We start from the raw sequence: 18,184 nt of genomic DNA, 5'->3' as shown, positions 1-18,184 counted from the left end.
TAAGTTGTCAGTTTTAATTGACTTCCATTATGATGAATTGTTACAATTCTTCTATTTTATAATCATTGTTGTTAATCTCTTACTGTGCCAAATTTATAAATTAAGACTTTATCACAGGTCTTTTGTACATATGGAAAATAGAATGTTGTGGGACTCACTGCTTCCCAGTTCCGGGTGCCCACAGGGGGTCATGAAACACACACCCCTCAGCTGAGGAGCCACAGTACCAAATCCACAGCAGTGTTATATTCTTAACAAACCACATTCATTAATACCACAACAGGAAAAAAATACAAATTAGAAAAAGCCAACCTTTTGATTAAACTATGGATTTAATTTGTCACTATAGCAAATATATCATGGCTGCCTTCTCCACACAGTAATTCCCACAGCCATAGCTGGGAGAAATGATTTTTAAGAATCGGGTTTTGATTTGTTTTGTTTTTTAGACCACTTTATTGAAGCAATGCTATAATCTGGTGAAGAGAGCTGGTTTTTATTCCTTGAGCTAGGGTGCCACAAGCCCAGGCTGGGTTTGAACTCTTGACCCTCTTGCTTTGTTACAAAAGTACAGATAACAGGCATGTACCACCAAAGCAGGCAAAATTGCTTTTTTTCCTCTTAATACTAGCGGCTATGACAGTCACTGGTGACCTCTCAGCGGTGGAAGAAACAGTAGATTTCCTGAGCTTGTCTACATAGGAGAAACCTGACTCCCATGTGCAGCCACATCTGAGAACCACTGTCGTAAGAGCGCAGCAAAGGCCCCTCACTGCGCATGCCCAGCATCGGCTCTAGTGCTTGTTCCCATGGAGACCACAGTTGAGTAACCACTGAGCCGGATCTGCTACGGTCATTTGTGTTGCTTTTAAGGCACTCAAAGCCCTCTATGGATGGTTTAACCCTGACACTCAGGACTTGCTCACCCTTGGCTGCATGTGAGGAACCTGACTTGACAAAGCTATAGAGTCAAGACCCCCATCCTCAACCTAGGAAATCCTATTTTCTGGACGTCGGTCCTGAAGCGCTTGAGGACCGCAATGTGGCTCAGTGGTAGAGCATTTGTCTGGGATACTCAGGGTCCTGGGTTAAGTATAGAAAAACACAGACGTGCTTGTATGAGGGCCTCGTATTACAATGCCAGTTTCTTGATTTAATAGCTTGTATTTGGTTCCCGACCACAGGATATCTCAGTTTCTATCTCTGAATCTATCTCCGATAAAACCAAGACAGAAGCAATCAAAATGTCACATTCTTAAAGTCGTGACTTCAAAAAAGTGTAAACTGCCAGGAACTGGGAAACACCTATATCCCAGCACATGGGAGGCTGAGACAGAAGGACTGCTGTGATTTAAAGACCAGCCTGGGCTAATTAGTGAGCTCCGGCCTGGGGTGCAAACTAAGACCTAGTTCTAACATCCCTCAAACAAGAAAAGAAGAATGGACTACAATCTAAGCAAACCCAGACCGACACCAGCCCATTGACCCCAACCCGGGTGTTTATCACAAGCCTGGGAAGCACTCCAACGTTTTTCCAAAAAGTTAACAGCCAGGTCTAATATGTAATCCCAGGCCCTCCGGAGGCTGAGGCAGGAGGATTCCACCTGGACAACTTAGTGAGACCCAGTCTCAAAAGAAAAAAACCACAGAAGAGGGCTCAGTAGCAGAGCTTGCCTGGCATGCACGGGGCCTTCGGTTCAATTCTCCTGCACCCCTCCCCCAAAGGAAAGCGTAAAGAACGAGTTCTCCGAGGACCGGGAAGGTTGCGTTTTCCCTGCTGACTCAGTCCTTGCAGAGCAGGGCTGCTCGGGGAGCGGCGGTGCTCGGCTACAGTTCCGTCTTCAGCTTTTCGTACAGGTCGTCCTGATCGATCATGTCCTGGTTGCCGTGCCAGCGGTGGTAGGCAAGGAGAGCTGCGTTGTAGCCGGCGATGGCGCTCATCTCCATGCAGCTGGCGGCGAACTCGATGCCGTTGAGGTAATAAAGCCGGTCGTGGAGGACGATAGAGGGACACTTCTGAGGGGGCTCGTAGTGAGGATAGGACAGCCACTGCTTCCGCACGGCATAATCGTAGGACAGGAAGAGCTTGGAAATTTGCTCTTTGGTGAGAGTGTCCCTGGAGAAGGTCTTCCACACGTGCATGCCATCCACGGCCGGCGGGGGACCCTCCTTGTGTCTTACTGAGGCCACAATGGACAGGCTGTTAATAAACATGTTTGAGTCATCAGTGACAAGAATATCAGAGAGACCAAACTGGTCCTTGGGTCTGGAGCTGAAGAGAGTAGAATTAAGTTCTCCTCTGATCAAAGTTGTCACCAGGTGCTGATACGGGGCGTTGAATTCCTCGATGGGGGGATCAAAATTTCGGAACGTTATGTTGGCCATCTTCCGGTTCAGTGGAGCAGCCACGAGGACAATGTCGTAGAAGTCAGAACGGGTCTCAGATCCTGTCTTATAAACCACCTCGTACATCTTCGTGGGGTTTCCTGGAGGGCACGGGAAAGTATGCGTTTCTTAGTGCTTCTAACACTCGACTTCAGGCCTTCTACAAACCACTCTGGAGCGGTTTTGGTCTTCTTTGTGTACATGTACAAATGTGTGAGTGTGTGTGTTGAGCACACAGGTATATGTGCGCACCTATGTATGTATGTGTATACATCTGGGTATGCACACAAAGGTTAGGGGAGTCCAATTGCTTTTTGCCTTATTCCCTTGAGACAGGGTCTCTCATTAACATGTAGCTACAGCAAGCCCCAGCATTACTCCTCTATACTCTTTACAGTACAGGGATTACAGGCACACACAAGGGACCCCTAGCTCTTCTTTAAGCATGGACACCAAGGATTTGAACTCGGGTCCTCGTGTTTGTGTAACAAGTGCTCTTACCAACGGAGCCATCTTCCCCAGGCCAGAAAAACCTTTGCTTCTGGCCTCTTCTACCAAGTTCCAAAACAGTGGAACGGTGGGAACACCATGCAGAGATATTCCCAGCTGTGTTAAAGGGCAAGGCCACAGCTCATGGGATATGGAAAACACCTTATTCTCAGAGGGAATGTTCCACATTTCATTCTTACTGATATAAACTGTGGGACTTGAGTTCAAATCCCCACTACCCATGCTTTTCTTTTCTTGGTTTGGTTTTGGTAGTGACAACTTTAATCCCAGCATTCAAGAGGCAGAGGCAGGTGGATTTCTGTAAGTTTGAGGACAATCTGGTCTACATGATGAATTCTAGGACAGCCAGATCTACTTTAGATAGAAAAGCCCTATCTTTAAAAAAAAACAAAAAGGTGTGTGGGGTGGAAGTGGGGGGTGGAGAGATGGTTCAGTGGTTAAGAGCACTGATGTCCTGGCAGAGGGCCTAAGTTTGATTTCCAGTATGTGTACGGTGGTTCATAACCATCTGTAACTCCAGTTCCAAAGCATCAGATGCCCTCTTCTGTCCTCTGAGGGTACCATAAGCCTAAGCATATACTGTAGACACATACATACAACAAACACACCCATACACACGACATGAGTTTTGGAAAGTGTGTGTCTGCATGACATGTCTTCTCCCTGATCTATCGTTGTTTGGCAGAAAAAAATGGAAGAATCAAAGTGCAGCCTCACCTGTCTGCTTGGTCCTTGTCTTCTCCTCTACTGACATTACAGAGCCAGATATGAGATTGCTGTCGGAGGCCTGAAGGAGCCCTGAGCAAACAACCTTATTACCGCCTTCCACGGCCCAAAGGTTGGAGTCAGCACCTGTCATTGATACTGCTCCTGTCAGGAAGGAGCAAAAACGTGCTTTAATTCTGTCTTGGTCAGGTCTCCTGACCACATAGAAATTCTGTCCCAGACACTGTCAGATGAGCCACAGGGGCAAAGGTCTTGCCCAGGTGAAAGCCACTGGATCTAAGAGACGCACAGGACCCTCTACTGCTAACAACTCACAGATAGAAATAAAATAAGCTGGTAAAAATGCCCGATACACTACACAGACTCCCCACCAGTGGCTAAGTCCCTTAGCCATTGGCTATCCCTGATCTCTTCCAATTCTGGCTTACCCACAAAGGCGTTGAGATCAGTGCTTTGGCCAAAATTGACCTTCATGACAGGAGCAATCATCTCGTGCAGGAACGACTCAGAGAAGCCTGCTTTCTTCAGGTTGTCACGGAGAGTTTGGTTAAGCAGTCTGAGGTAGTCATCCCCTCCGATGGCATGCATCAACTTTTCTACACTACTGAAGGCGTAGTCATGGGACTGGTAACGGTAGATCCTTGCAAAAAAAAGAGAGAGAGAGAGAGAAATGTTCATTAAACGCCACTCAGGACATGGAGCTACAAAGAGCAACAGAATGAAAGGGATACCAGGCTTTGCAAACTGTAGGACACCTTGGGATACGAAGTGAGATTCAATCTCATCATCATCACCATCACCACCATCACCACCATCACCACCATCATCATCATCACCACCATCATCATAATCATCACCACCATCATCATCACCACCATCACCACCATCATCATCATCACCACCATCACCACCATCATCATCATCACCACCATCACCATCATCATCACCATCATCACCACCATCATCACCATCATCACCATCATCATCATCACCACCATCATCATCATCACCACCATCATCACCATCATCATCACCACCACCATCATCATCATCATCATCATCATCACCATCATCACTACCATCATCACCATCATCACCATCATCACCACCATCATCACCATCATCACCATCACCACCATCATCACCATCATCACCATCATCACCATCATCATCACCACCACCATCATCATCATCATCATCGCCATCATCACCATCATCATCACCACCATCATCACCATCATCATCATCATCACCATCATCATCACCATCATCACCATCATCACCATCATCACCATCACCACCATCATCACCATCATCATCATCACCACCATCATCACCATCATCATCATCACCACCACCATCATCACCATCATCATCATCATCATCATCACCATCACCATCATCATCATCATCATCATCATCACCATCATCACCACCATCATCACCATCACCATCATCACCACCATCATCACCATCATCACCACCACCATCATCATCACCATCATCATCATCATCACCATCATCACCACCATCACCACCACCATCATCACCATCATCACCACCATCATCACCATCATCACCACCATCATCACCATCATCACCACCACCATCACCATCATCATCATCATCACCATCATCATCATCACCACCATCATCATCATCACCACCATCATCACCATCATCATCACCACCACCATCATCACCATCATCATCATCATCACCATCATCACCACCATCATCACCACCATCATCACCACCACCATCACTATCATCATCATCACCACCATCATCACCATATCATCACCACCATCACCATCACCATCACCACCATCATCACCATCATCATCATCATCACCACCATCATCACCATCATCACCATCACCACCATCATCACCACCATCATCACCATCATCATCACCACCATCATCATCATCACCACCATCATCATCATCACCACCATCACCACCATCATCACCACCATCATCACCATCATCACCATCATCATCATCACCACCATTATGGGGCTAGAAATATGGCTCAGCCAGTTAAGAGCACTTACTGCTCTTGCAGAGGACTTGGGTTCTTGCTTTGTTCTGTTTGAGACAAGAGTTTCTCTGTGTATCCCTGGATGTTCTAGAACTCCCTCTGTAGACCAAACTAGCCCCAATCTCAGAGATCGGCCTGCCTCTGCCCCCCAAGTGATAGGATTAAAGGTTTGTGCCGCCACCTCCTGATTTAGGACTAGGTTCTGTTCCCAGCACCCACATGGCAGCTCACAATCTTCTGTAACTTTTTTTTCCCCAAGAGATCTGATGCCATCTTCTGACCTCTTGGGACACTAGGCATGCATGTGATCATGGACGCACATACAGACTAAGTGCACACACAATGTTTTCTATTTTTAATCACGTTTCCTTTTGTTGAGTTCCTACTAGTCGGGTGAGGCACCGCTCAATCCCCTCTTTCTCAGCCCTCTGCCCTCCCCTCTGCCCTCCCCTCTGCCCTCCCCTCTGCCCCCCCCCAAGACATCCATGATCTTAAACATGCCCAATGGGACATTTTCAAAGAGATGTACATGTCTTGGGAATATAACTCAGCTGACAGTGCTCACCTAGCTCACACAGCATCCTGGGAGTGAAAGCCCCCCTCCCCCAGCACCACACAAAACTGCACACCTGTAATCCCTCCAGTCAGAGGAGGTGCAGATAGGACAGTCAGAAGTTTATGGTCAGCCTCGGCTACACCCAAAACTCAAGGTCAGCCTGGGCTAATGCAAGGGATACGCCTTGTTTCTATTCTTCATTCTTTATTTCTATCAGCATCAGGCCCAATCTTTTCTGTCCATCCCTCCCTACCACTGCCAAACATCACCCTCCTTGTTAGCTGCCTTCTCCCGCCAGAAGGAAAGCCTGTGGGTCTTCCTGAAGTCTGTTACTCCATTCCCAGTCCCATGATGGAAGACAGGATTTACCCCAGGCTAGTAAAGTGAATAACTGACCTATCTACCTGTTTTATTTTGTCAAAATTTTAAAAAATTTAGTGCCCTTAAGCCCTGAAAAGTTTGTCTTTGTTTTTTTTTCTATTTATAATATTAATACCAAAGATAGTTATTTCTCACTTACAAGTCTAGAATATTAACTTGACATTAAAAGAAAGATAGAGGAATGGCAAGATGGCTCAGCAAGTAAAAAAATCACTTTGCCTCACAACTTTGATGACTCGAGTTTAATGCCCAAAGCCATTGTGGAAAGAGAACAGACTCACAAAAGCCGCCTCTGGTCTCCACATGCATTCTGGGCACAAGTGTACCCACATTCCCATCAAATACAACAAACAAAAATACTAAAATTTAGAAGAAATACTTTTGTTGTACTGGGGGTCAAACTGCATCTCCAGCGTGAAAGCTCCCTAACTGTCAACTTGGGGCTCATTGGGAGTACTGACACCGAGTCTCAAGCTCACTAGGAGCTGAGGCTAGCCTTGAACTCATGATGCTCCTCCTTCCATGCCCAAGCACTGTGATTACAGGCACGAGCCACACCAGCCTCCCCAGTCAGTTTCTACTTCTTCTTAGCTGTCTAGCTTGACCTTGTCCTCGATGTTGCCCACATCACTTTGCGATGGCATCCTTAGGCCTCGGCCACCAAAGTGTCCAGGATTACAGGCCTGTGCTACTAGACCCAGCATGAGTAATAACATTTTTTTTTTCATTTCATTTTTTTTTTTTAAAGTCTCACTATGCAACCCTTGCTGGCCTGGAACTCACTATATAGACAATAACAAAGCCTCTGGAGAGGTGGTTCGCTGGTTAAGAGCACTTGCGGCTCTTGCAGAGAACCAGGGCTTGGTTCCCAGTACCTACACAGTGGTTCATGACCTTCCATAACTCCAGCCACGAGATCACACTCCCTCTTCTGAACTCTAAGGCATCGTGCACGTGATGTACATATATACATGCAGGCAAAACACTCACACGCATAAAATAAATAAACTTTCAAAACTAAAAACCCAAACTGGCCATGCTAGGTAGACCATGCCTAGAATCCCAGCACTCAGGAGCTGGCCAGCCTGAGAGTGACCACTTTCAGGTCTAGGTGATCTGATGCTCTCTCCAGGCCTCTGGGGGCTCCTGCACACACCTGTGCAAATATGCACACATGGGCTCACACATAAATCTGAAAATAAAAGAAAATCTTTTAAAAACTTTTACCAAAAGACCTTACTCTAGGAGGTGGCTCAGTGGCTGACGGTGTTGGCTATGCAAGTCTGCATACTTAAGCTCACTCCCCTGTGTGTGTGTGTGTGTGTATGTGTGTGTGTGTGTGTGCCTCTTCACACACAGAAGTGATTGAGGAAAGCAACGTATGCTGACTCCTGTGTGCACACTTATACAAAGAGGGAAATGTATGTATACATAGAAGAAATGCACACTGCACACACGCCAAAACCCACAGCCAAACTTCAGTTCACACGTCCTCTAAGCTCTTGTGCTCAGGATCTTGTTCCCCAGCATGAAGCGGGCACCGAGAAGGAGACTCCAGTCAGCCTGGTGGGAACGCCAGCTTTCACACTCCCTAGGTGGGTGGCCTTCCACACTTAGAACTTGGACATCCTCTCTGTCTTCCATATGTGCAGAAAGCAGCCAACAGCACTGGCTTTTTTTTTTTTTTTTTGTGGTTGTTCAAACTCAAACTTCCGAATCATGCTTTGCCAGTGTTTCCTTGGTGTTGCCAGACACTCTTAAATTCCCTGACAACGTCAGCTCCTTAAATGAGATGGTCGGGCACGGCAGGCAAGTGCTCTACCATCGAGCCACATCTTAGCCCACAACCGAGAAGCAAACACACAGGACATGTCCAGCTCCCAGATGGAAGGATGACCTGTATGCTTTCTGTGAAAACGTTTTGCCTAACCAGGGGGTGATGAGGGAGAGCTGGCCCAGGAAACTAATGTTCTAATGCTCCCTGACAGATCTTACGTCCAACAGAAGCTGGATAGTTACCTCATGAACTTGTCTAGCAAGTCTTCTACCCACATGTGCATTCTCAGGGACTGAAATCCGTAGCGCCACACCAGCTTAATCATGTTGACTATAAACCAGCTGCTCTCCTCAAACACCAGAGACTTCCCATTGTATACTCCCACCAGGCCACCCGAAGTGGGAACACTGGAGAGACCTGCCAAAACAGAGGAAGGGGCTTGAGAGACGGTGCGGTGGTTAAGAGCCTTTGCTGCTCTAATAGAGGACCTGGGTTCAGTTCCAAGCATCAAGTCAGGCAGCTCATAACCACCTGTAACTCTTACATGGGCATACTCCCCGCCACACACAGAGATACATAATTTAAAAAATAAAATAAATCTTAAAATGATACCAGACAAAACTAGAGGAAAGGTACCTGGTAATTTCTACATTGGCCCAATGAAAAGCGAATTTGGGAGGCCTGTCAGGGACTTTTTGGAGTGAGTGACTTAGGGGTCATTCCCAGGTCTCAGGAGACACATTAGAGTTCTACTTTTAGAACAGTGTGGACACAGTACCGACTGCTCAGTCTATAAACATACACAGTAGGAGATGTATGTACCAAGTTAAACTCAGTCGTCTTAGTCACGGAGAGGGAAGCATCTGCCAGGGTTGCTAAGGGCAACTGAGGAGTAAGGTGCATCCCATTCCTACTCAAACCTCACTTTGCAAAACTGGGAAATTCAGGTAAATGGGAAAAGGCCCAAGTTACCCAACCTTCCCTAAGAGGCTTGCAGAGGCCTGTCAGGCTTCCCCAGGACATGCCCTGCTCCTCTGCTGCCAGTGGATCAGCCACGTGTCCCTGTGAGTACGTGGCTCTGTACCCTGTTGGAATGACTTCAAGCCAAGTGCTGGAAGCTCATGGTCCTCATTTTCTCAGCAGCAGAACAAGCTAAGGTTTCTGCTAGCTCAGAACACTCTGGTTCCTTAACCAAAGTCCAGGGTCTAACAGTGGGCCAGCAAGATGGCTCAGCTCCAAATGGTACTGCTTCCAAGCCTGACCACCTGATTCAATTCCTGAGACTCACACAGGAGAAGGAAAGAACTGACTGGATCGGTTGCCCTCTGACCTCCATACACACCCTGTGGCACTCAGACCAACACCCCACCCCTCAGGTACACAAAATAAATAGCTAAAATATAACTTTTTAAAATTCAAATACACACACACACACACACACACACACATATATATATATATATATATATATATATATATATAATTTTTTTTTTAAAGAATTGACATCAACAGCCACCCTCACTCCACCCCATGGCTGTAATTCCAGAGAGCTGATACCACACAGATAGCCAGAGTCTCATTACAGGAGAGTGGCTCAAAGCTGGGACCAACTGCTAAACCCCACACACAGCAAGAAAAACAGTTTCATTAACTTCTCTGTAGAAGACAAAGCAGAAACACATCAGTTCTCTGTGTTAGCTGCTTAGTGCTATGAAATCACATACCCAGCTCTTTGACAAATCGCTTCATGTGCAAATTTAGGGGGTGAATGACTGAACCCCCTGCCTCATAGTCATGACCTTGCACCTTCAAAGTAGCCAAACGGCCCCCGACCTCTTCTCTTTCAAACACGTCAATCTTCACGTCCTTCCCAAATTTCTTCCGAAGATAATAGGCCGAGGAAGTACCACCGATTCCAGCACCGACTATTGCTATACGGAGGGGAAAAGAGGAACCGTTTGTTTCCCCTCTTAGCAGTTTTTGAAAAGCCATTAACCAATAATAGACATTGCTCAAGACTAAAACTAACAACTTGGGGAGACCTGAGGGCAGGGTTCTCTATAAAGACACACTCCCTGAATGTAGACAGGCGTTATAAATGAAGTTACAAACTGACTGTAGATCAAAAGATGCCCAAAGACCCTCACAGGTTTGCGGAGGTACCACCTGACCCACGGACCCTCCTGTGGCCAATTCCTGGGGAAGTAGAAATGGACCCCTCCAGCACGCATTTTAAATAAAGTAGCCGCCATCTTCGCTCAGCTTTGTTCTTTGTCTCTCTAAGGCCCCAACACCGTGAACGATCCCGAAAGACACGGCTTCAGAGGAGGACAGACACCCGGGAATGAAAAAACCGAGGCAACCAAAGCCACGAAGAGCCCCGGTTCTCTGGTTAGCTGCAGCAGTTGCAGCCTCGGAAGCAGAGCGCAGGTGCGGAGAGGCGGTCTCAGCCCTTCTCGGGGGAGGGGATCTGGGGGTGGGGGAGACAGACTGGTCCCTGTGCTGTGTCTGCGTGCCTCGATCTGCCGGACAGACTCCACTCCGGGGACAGCTAGAGGCGGGCTCCTATAGCCGAGGGCCTTCCAGACTGGAGCTGCACGGATATCGAGTCCCTAACTAGCACACGCCTCCAGTGCCACCGCTCCATGCTCCGGAGCGCACGGCCCGGACCCAGGCATCGCCGCGCCTCCACATTCCCCGCACCTACCGATTCTGTCCGGCGGGGCCCGGGGCTCGGCGCTCGCCAGACTGCCCAGACCACACAGCAGCAGCCCCAGCCCGAACAGCGAGCCCACCAGCGCAGCGGCGGTGCGCACCATGGTCTCCCGCAGCTGCAGACTGGCCGCGGGTCCGCTGGCAGACCCTGCTCTGTGCGTCTGCGCGCGTTCGCCCCGCCCAGGCCCCGCCCCATGGCCCCACGACCACACCCACCCTCCCCACCCAGGTTCGGGACCTTGTGAATCTCCCCGGGCCGCTGTGTGTCCACCCACCCAGCCCTGGAGGACCACTCTGGGGTCCCAGAAGCCCACGTCCAAGGCGCAGGTTGAGGCCCACCTCAGCTCTACTTTCCCGCCTCTCCTGAAAACGCATCCTTCTTCACAAATGCCCTCTCCAGTCCCGCAAACCCCATGCTTGCAGAGAATGCACTTGGCCTATCTCAGTCTAAACCAGGCAAGTCGGCCGCCGACATTTCTGAAGTGAGCACTTAGTTCCAGGGACTCAGCTGCGTGATAAGAAAAAGAAGAGAGATGGGGTATTGTGAAGTAAGGGGAGCAGAACACGGGACCCACGTTCATACGAATAGCGTTAGAACACCAAAGGGGCCTCTCACAGAAGGTCTGTTTCCAAGTTGAAGCCGACTGAGAGGACACAAAAACAAGAAATGCTGCCCACCTACCTCCAATTACCTAAAAACAAAACACTAGGTGTGGGGAGGACAGAGGGGGGGGAGGGTAGTGTGGAGACATGGCTTCGTGGTTAAGAGCACTTCCTGCTATTTTTTTCCAACAGACCTTCTTCTGGCGCACTTGTAAGCGTAACAAACATTTAAACACTGGAGAGATGACTCGGTGCCTAAGAGTGCTACTGAGTTCGCTCTCTGGGGTTGACCAACTGCTGGTAACAGCAGTGCCAGGGAGATTGTCACCCACTTTTGACCTTCCAGGGCACCAGAACACACAAACACATACATAAAAATAAGCATGCACACAAAAGCAAAGGGATCTTTCCTCCCTTCTCGACCTGGAAGGGATGTGGGTTTATCACCAAAGGCAATTTCAGACATCTTAAGTAAAATTCCTAGGAAGGCATTGGTTTGGCCTGAGCTACTGAACTGGGTGGATGAACAGCATGTCAGAATCAAAGGGGAAATCCTCATCAGAAGTTTCTGGGTACCGAGGTGAGACTAAATTTCCTGGTTGACCTTCACAGGAAAGGAAGCTGGTGGTGATACCAGAGCCAATGCCTGTTATTAGATCAGATAACAATGTCCCCTCTTCAGCCTTCCCAAAGAAAGTAACTTCGAAAGCAGCCAGCTCTTTGTTCCCAGCCTCTGCTTGCCTCTGCTCTGGGCAGTCTGGAGAGCCTGGCTTCTCCTCCAGATGTGGGAAGAGCTTCTATATGTTATAGAACAGGTGTCCCCATTCTAACTACCTGAGACCTGTCCATACCTTGTAGTTTTGGTTTTTCCACAGATTTTGTTTTCAAACAGAATCTTAAGTAACTCTTTCTACCTCCTGTGTGCTGGGATTTGACAAACGTTCATCAGCTAGAGATTCACGTAACAAGCTTGGCCCTGGGGCCTTTCTCCTGCCATGTATCCGGCTTTCCGTGGTTTCCAGCCCTAGGATTCAAACTCTTCTTCACCGTCATACACCTTATCATTTCTCTAAAACCTGACCATTCTTTGAAGACATATTGTATCCCAGGCCAGTTTCATTTCCCAGGAGCATCTTTCAATGTTCTGTTTGTTTTTCTCTTACATAATAAGACAGGGTCTTACTATGTAGCCTTGGCTGGGCTTGAACTCAAAGAGATCTGCGTGCCTCTTGTCTCCTGAGTGCTGAGATTAAAGGGCTACACCACCATTTGGGTTATTTTTTCTCTTGTTGACATAGTTTTGTTACAGAGGTCTGTCCTAAACAAGGAATCATAAAAATGAAGACAATTTATTTTTTCCTCTCCCCTAAACTGATGTGATATCACACACACACACACACACACACACACTCAAACACACACTCACACACACACACACTCACACACACACACACACTCACACACACACACACTCAAACACACACTCACACACACACACACTCACACACACACACACACTCACACACACACTCACACACACACACACTCACACATACAGTGTGTACACAGAATGGGTATTGAGGAAATGCTGCGCTCTGTAAAATACCAGGTTTGCAAGCATGAGAACCTGAGTTCAGATCCCCAGAGCCCAAGCCAAAACCTGGATTTGGAAGCGTGTAATCCTTGTGCAGGAAGACAGGATGATCCCTAGGACCTGCTGGCCCGGCAACCTAGCCAAACAGGCAAGCATCCAGTTCAGTGGGAGACCCTATCTCAAAACCTAAGGTGAAAGCTGGCTAGCTGGGGCCGTGGTGGTTCAAGCCTTTAGTCCCAGCACGTGGGAGACAGAGACAAGCAGATTTGAGTTCGAGGCTTACCTGGTCTGTTGGGACACAGTCCAGGAATGGAGCCCTGTGAAGAGAATTCTGAGTGCAGGTGAGAACGCTCCAAGAAAACGAGGCCTTGTGACCTCAGTTTCTTCAACACATGAAGTTGTTCTTGGAATGTTTTCATGCTCCTCCCAGACGTAGCAGACAGGAGTATGTGTCAGTTACTCAGTGTTGCCTGTTGTTGTTCAATTAAATGTTTAAACAGCCTTCCTATGCCTCTGTGGGAAACCATGGTTTTGCTACACGTGACTTGTCCTTGAGATTATATACGGTTTGAATTAATGAGAACTTTACTTGTATGAATTTTTTCTTAACCCTCATACGAAGTGTTGATGTTCCAAATAAAGTTAGCTATTGCATGAGACTTTAGTCTGCCTTGTTTATCAGCTCCGGTCTCTTAGGTTGTACAATGTTAGATCTGTGACACTGATCTAAAGAATGAGTTGTTCCAGGACATCTAGGGCTACATAGAGAAGCCTTGTTTCAAAAAGCCAAAAGATAAATAGATAGATAGATAGATAGATTGATTGATTGATTGATTGATGATAGGTAGATAGAGATAAGTTGAAGATGCATTTGAGGAAGATACTCAGTGTTGACTTCTGTGAGAAAAGCTATAAGCTCTAACCTGATCCCATTTTCTCTTGCCGCCCCCCCAACAAACACAAAAGAAACAGTATACGAGCATAAAGAACAGTATTAATGGAAGGACACTGAGCTGGATACAAAGTAAGATTAAACTTGGGGCTAGCAAGAGAGTTCAGCCAGTAAGGGTGCTTGTGGTCCAACCCTGGTGACCAGAGATCTATATTCTGAATCCACATAAAGATGGGAGAGAACCAACCACTTCCACAAGCGCTCTGTGGCCTGTATCTCACAGGTCTCATTGATTCTGTGGTATTTGGGCAAAAGCTGATAGGAAGTGAGGGAGCAGGCCTGTGTAGGTAATAGGGGAAAAGCAGGGAGAAAGAATGTGTGGCATGTTTGACAGGTTGGTGGGCCATTTCTAGAATGTGGGCGCGGAAGTGCTTAGAGACCAATATGCAAGATCTGCACTTAGGAGCACAGACCTCGGACTGTCTGCTCATCGCCAAGGAAACAGGGGTAAAAGCTGCGGCTGTTCCTTCACTTTCCAATGCACATTATGCCACAGGAGTTCAGTGCATTAAATGCAAATAAGCCCTTGGTAAATATTTGTTGTTTGATCAGACTTGGTCCTGTTACTGACCTTGAGCCTAGTGTCACATTTGGAAACTGACTCCCACTATCAAAGTCATGAGAAAGACTGTACAGGAAGTTCCGGGGGAGGCGGTTGAGGTGATCTGCAAAGTGGGAGCCCAGGTGTTTCCATTCGGCACCCTGGTCCTTTCAGAAGAACAATCCAGATAATAGACTGAAAAGAAAAACAACAGTGGAAAGGGCAGGCGAAGTTGTGCACCTCTGTAGTCACAGGACTTGGAAGGCCAAGAGTTCAAGTGAGTCTGTATTACATAAGAATCTGTTTTTAAAAATAACAACAGAGAGCTGGAGAGATGGCTCAGTGGTTAAGAGCACTGACTGATCTTCCAGAGGTCCTGAGTTCAATTCCCAACAACCACATGGTGGCTCACAGCCATCTGTAATGGGATTTGATGCTCCCTTCTGGTGTGTCTGAAGACAGCTACAGTGAACTCACATACATCATAAATAAACCTTTAAAAAAATAACAGAACAAATCAAAGTAACAATAAAAACAAAACTAACAGAGAAAATGTTACTGTATGCATGAAGTATAATTTTTGTTTGTTTTGGGGGTAGGGTCTCCCAATGCAACCTAAACATGCAGGCCTCAAACTTTGAATCCTCCTGCCTGAACCCAGAGAGGACTAGGGTTACTAGCACGCACCAGCATTTCCAGCCTATTACATGTAATTGTAAGGTAGCATAGCACACATCTCCTCAAAGGAATGTTGTCTGAAAAAGCAGTCTCTTTCAGAAAACACAGGACCACCAAGAATTCCCTAAAAAGATGGCTCAGTGGTTAAGAGCCTTTGTTGCTTTTCCAGAGGACGGGGTTTGATTCCTAGTACTTACATTGCAACTGTCCGTAACTCCAGTTCCAGGGGATCTGACATGCTCTTCCGGTCTCCTCAGAGACCAGGCACTTATAAAATTAGGTAATGAAAACTTAAAATTTTTAAAAAGATCCTACAGAGGCTGGGAAGGGTTACTTTAGGGCAGTTTACTCCACAGAAAGGACATTAGCAAGCACAGACAGGTTGCACGTGGACTGACTTCCTGCTTTCTCTGAGTTTCTGAATACCCTTGCCCTACTGAGCGCCTGCTCAGCTCCTCCTTCCCTGTTACCTCATTCTTGCCCTAAAATATTCCATCACCTTTATCCAAATTACGTCCAAATTGCTGGAATTTTCCCTATTGCAATAGTATCTTACTGATTAAAATCTGTCTCTATTAGTTTGTGTACTGCCATGCTTGTCTTTGAGAACACAGAGAACAAAACGTCTGCCACTGATCATAGAGACGCCTCTGCCTTTGCTATGCTGAGATTTAGCACCACACCCAGCCAAGAGTAGAATTTTAAAACTTGAAAGCATTAATAATTAGGAACAAATAAGTATTTTCTTATACTAGGACAATCATTAGGATTGTCGTTACTTTTACCCAAAAATGCAAAAGAGCTCTATCAATTGACAGGAAGCGGTAAATTGCTTCATCTTTTTGCAAATTTTTGTCCAAACATTTGTAACTACAATAGCAAGTTGGCTGCTGCAACTTGAGCAGCATGGCGCAGGTGCACAGAGTTCTGCCTTGCAGAAGATGTAGCCCTTTGAAAAAAAAAGGAAGCCCAGCCTAAATCCTCATACCTGGCTCTGAAGATCTAGGGCCTTGGTAGCATACTTCGCTATAGTGTAGACTGAGCGCCATCTGGAGGTTTCTTTTTATTAGAGCAACTCCCCCTTCAAGGGCCTCTGGCAGAGGGCAGAAACCCTTCCAGAACCTCACCCCCCAACACTGGGCATGCCTAACCATAAAGAGGCCCGCCAAACAACAGCAGCTATGGAATACGTGAAACTCATCATTTCCATCAAAATTTGAATTTTGTTGAAGCGAAGTAGCTAAAGTTAGGACACTTAGGTTGTATATATCATGAAAAAACTGTATAAGAAAATGCTGCCAGGAATGAGGCACATGCTTGCATTACAATCCCCAGCCCTTTGGTGGCAGAGACAGAGGCGGGTGGATCTCTGTGACTGGGAAGCTAGCTTGGTAGATCTACATAGCATGCCCCAGGCTAGCCAAGCTACATGTGAGACATATTTCAACATGAGGGTGAGGAAGACAGAAAGCATATGGGTGTGTGTGGGAGCACTTTTCATCTCTTATATAGCAGAAACAAATCAAATTAATAATATATCAGTATAAGACAAACAGAGGGAGTAAGGAGGCAGCTTATGACCTGACCTTGAACCACTCTTGGAGGAACCTGAATGATGACCACAACTTCTGCCTTTGTTGCTACAGATTGGTTGGTTTGATTTGTGTTTTCTGTTATTTATTTATGTGTTTATTTATTTTTGAAGTAAGATCTTAAACTGTAGCCCAGGCTGATCATAAACTCAAAATAACTCTCTCAGAACTGGAGAGGTGACTCAGTGGTTTAGAGCACCCAGCTGCTCTTCCAGAGGTCCTGAGTTCAATTCCCGGCAGCCACATGGTGGCCCACAACCATCTCTAATGGGATCTGATGCCCTCTTCTGATGTGTTGAAGATAGCGACAGTGTACTCACATATATAAAATATATCTTAAAAAAAATTATCCTCTCACCCTAATCCTTAGAATGCTGGAATTACATGTGTGAGTCCCCACAAAGGACAAGACTTTTGCCTACTATGATTTGTATACACATATGTAATACAATAATCCTATGTTTAAGAATCTATCCTGAAGAAAGTTTAAGAAAAGAAAAGGAAACAAAGAAACAACAACAACAACAACAACAACAAAAAGGAAACTAACTTTGGCCTGGTATAATGGTTGACACATGCAATCCCAAAATTTAGGAGGTTGAGGCAGGAAGGTTGGACTATGAGGAAAGTCTAGTCTACATGTCAGGGTGTCTCAAAAAATATTCCAATGTGTAAGAATATCTATACTTGGGCGGGTGGGGGAGCAGTAGAGGGGGGATGGGATAGGGCACTTCTGGAGGGGAAAACGGGAAAGGGGATAACATTTGAAATGTAAATTTAAAATATCCAATAAAAATATATCTGTACTGAAAATTTGACACTAGATGTAATTTTTTTAAAGTTGCCAGTCAGAGGAACAAGCCTTTAATCCCTGCACTCTGGAAGTAGAGGCAGGCAGATCTCTGTTGGTTCGAGGCTAGCCTGGTCTACAGTGCGAGTTCCAGGACAGCCAGAGCTACACCATAAGACCTGGTCTCCAAAAAGAGAAGACAACTGTTTCAAGAAGACACAGATTGTATGATTCTGTTTGTATGAAACACTCAGGAAGCAAAACCATAGACTCAGAAAGACCACTGGGCTGGTAATGGGTAAAGCTTATCATAGTTGAACACCTTTGTTGATAAACTA

At 46.4% G+C, this 18,184-nt stretch overlaps 1 protein-coding gene across 1 annotated transcript; it reads right to left on the bottom strand.

The window, feature by feature from the left end:
- On the bottom strand, positions 1-11,239 carry PCYOX1 (prenylcysteine oxidase 1). The gene is made up of 6 exons (XM_080932273.1): positions 11,089-11,239; positions 10,106-10,312; positions 8,624-8,798; positions 4,050-4,261; positions 3,613-3,765; positions 1-2,486 (listed from the first exon to the last, which is right to left on the bottom strand). Exons 1-6 carry the CDS (start codon positions 11,198-11,200, stop codon positions 1,828-1,830), a joined length of 1,518 nt encoding a protein of 505 aa, XP_080788399.1. The 5' UTR covers positions 11,201-11,239; the 3' UTR covers positions 1-1,827.
- Positions 11,240-18,184: the final 6,945 nt, after the last annotated feature.

This window comes from Micromys minutus (assembly GCF_963924665.1).
Source record: "Micromys minutus genome assembly, chromosome: 18".
In the NCBI taxonomy this organism is placed as follows: domain Eukaryota; kingdom Metazoa; phylum Chordata; class Mammalia; order Rodentia; family Muridae; genus Micromys; species Micromys minutus.
This window is presented reverse-complemented; position numbering and strand designations above follow the sequence as displayed.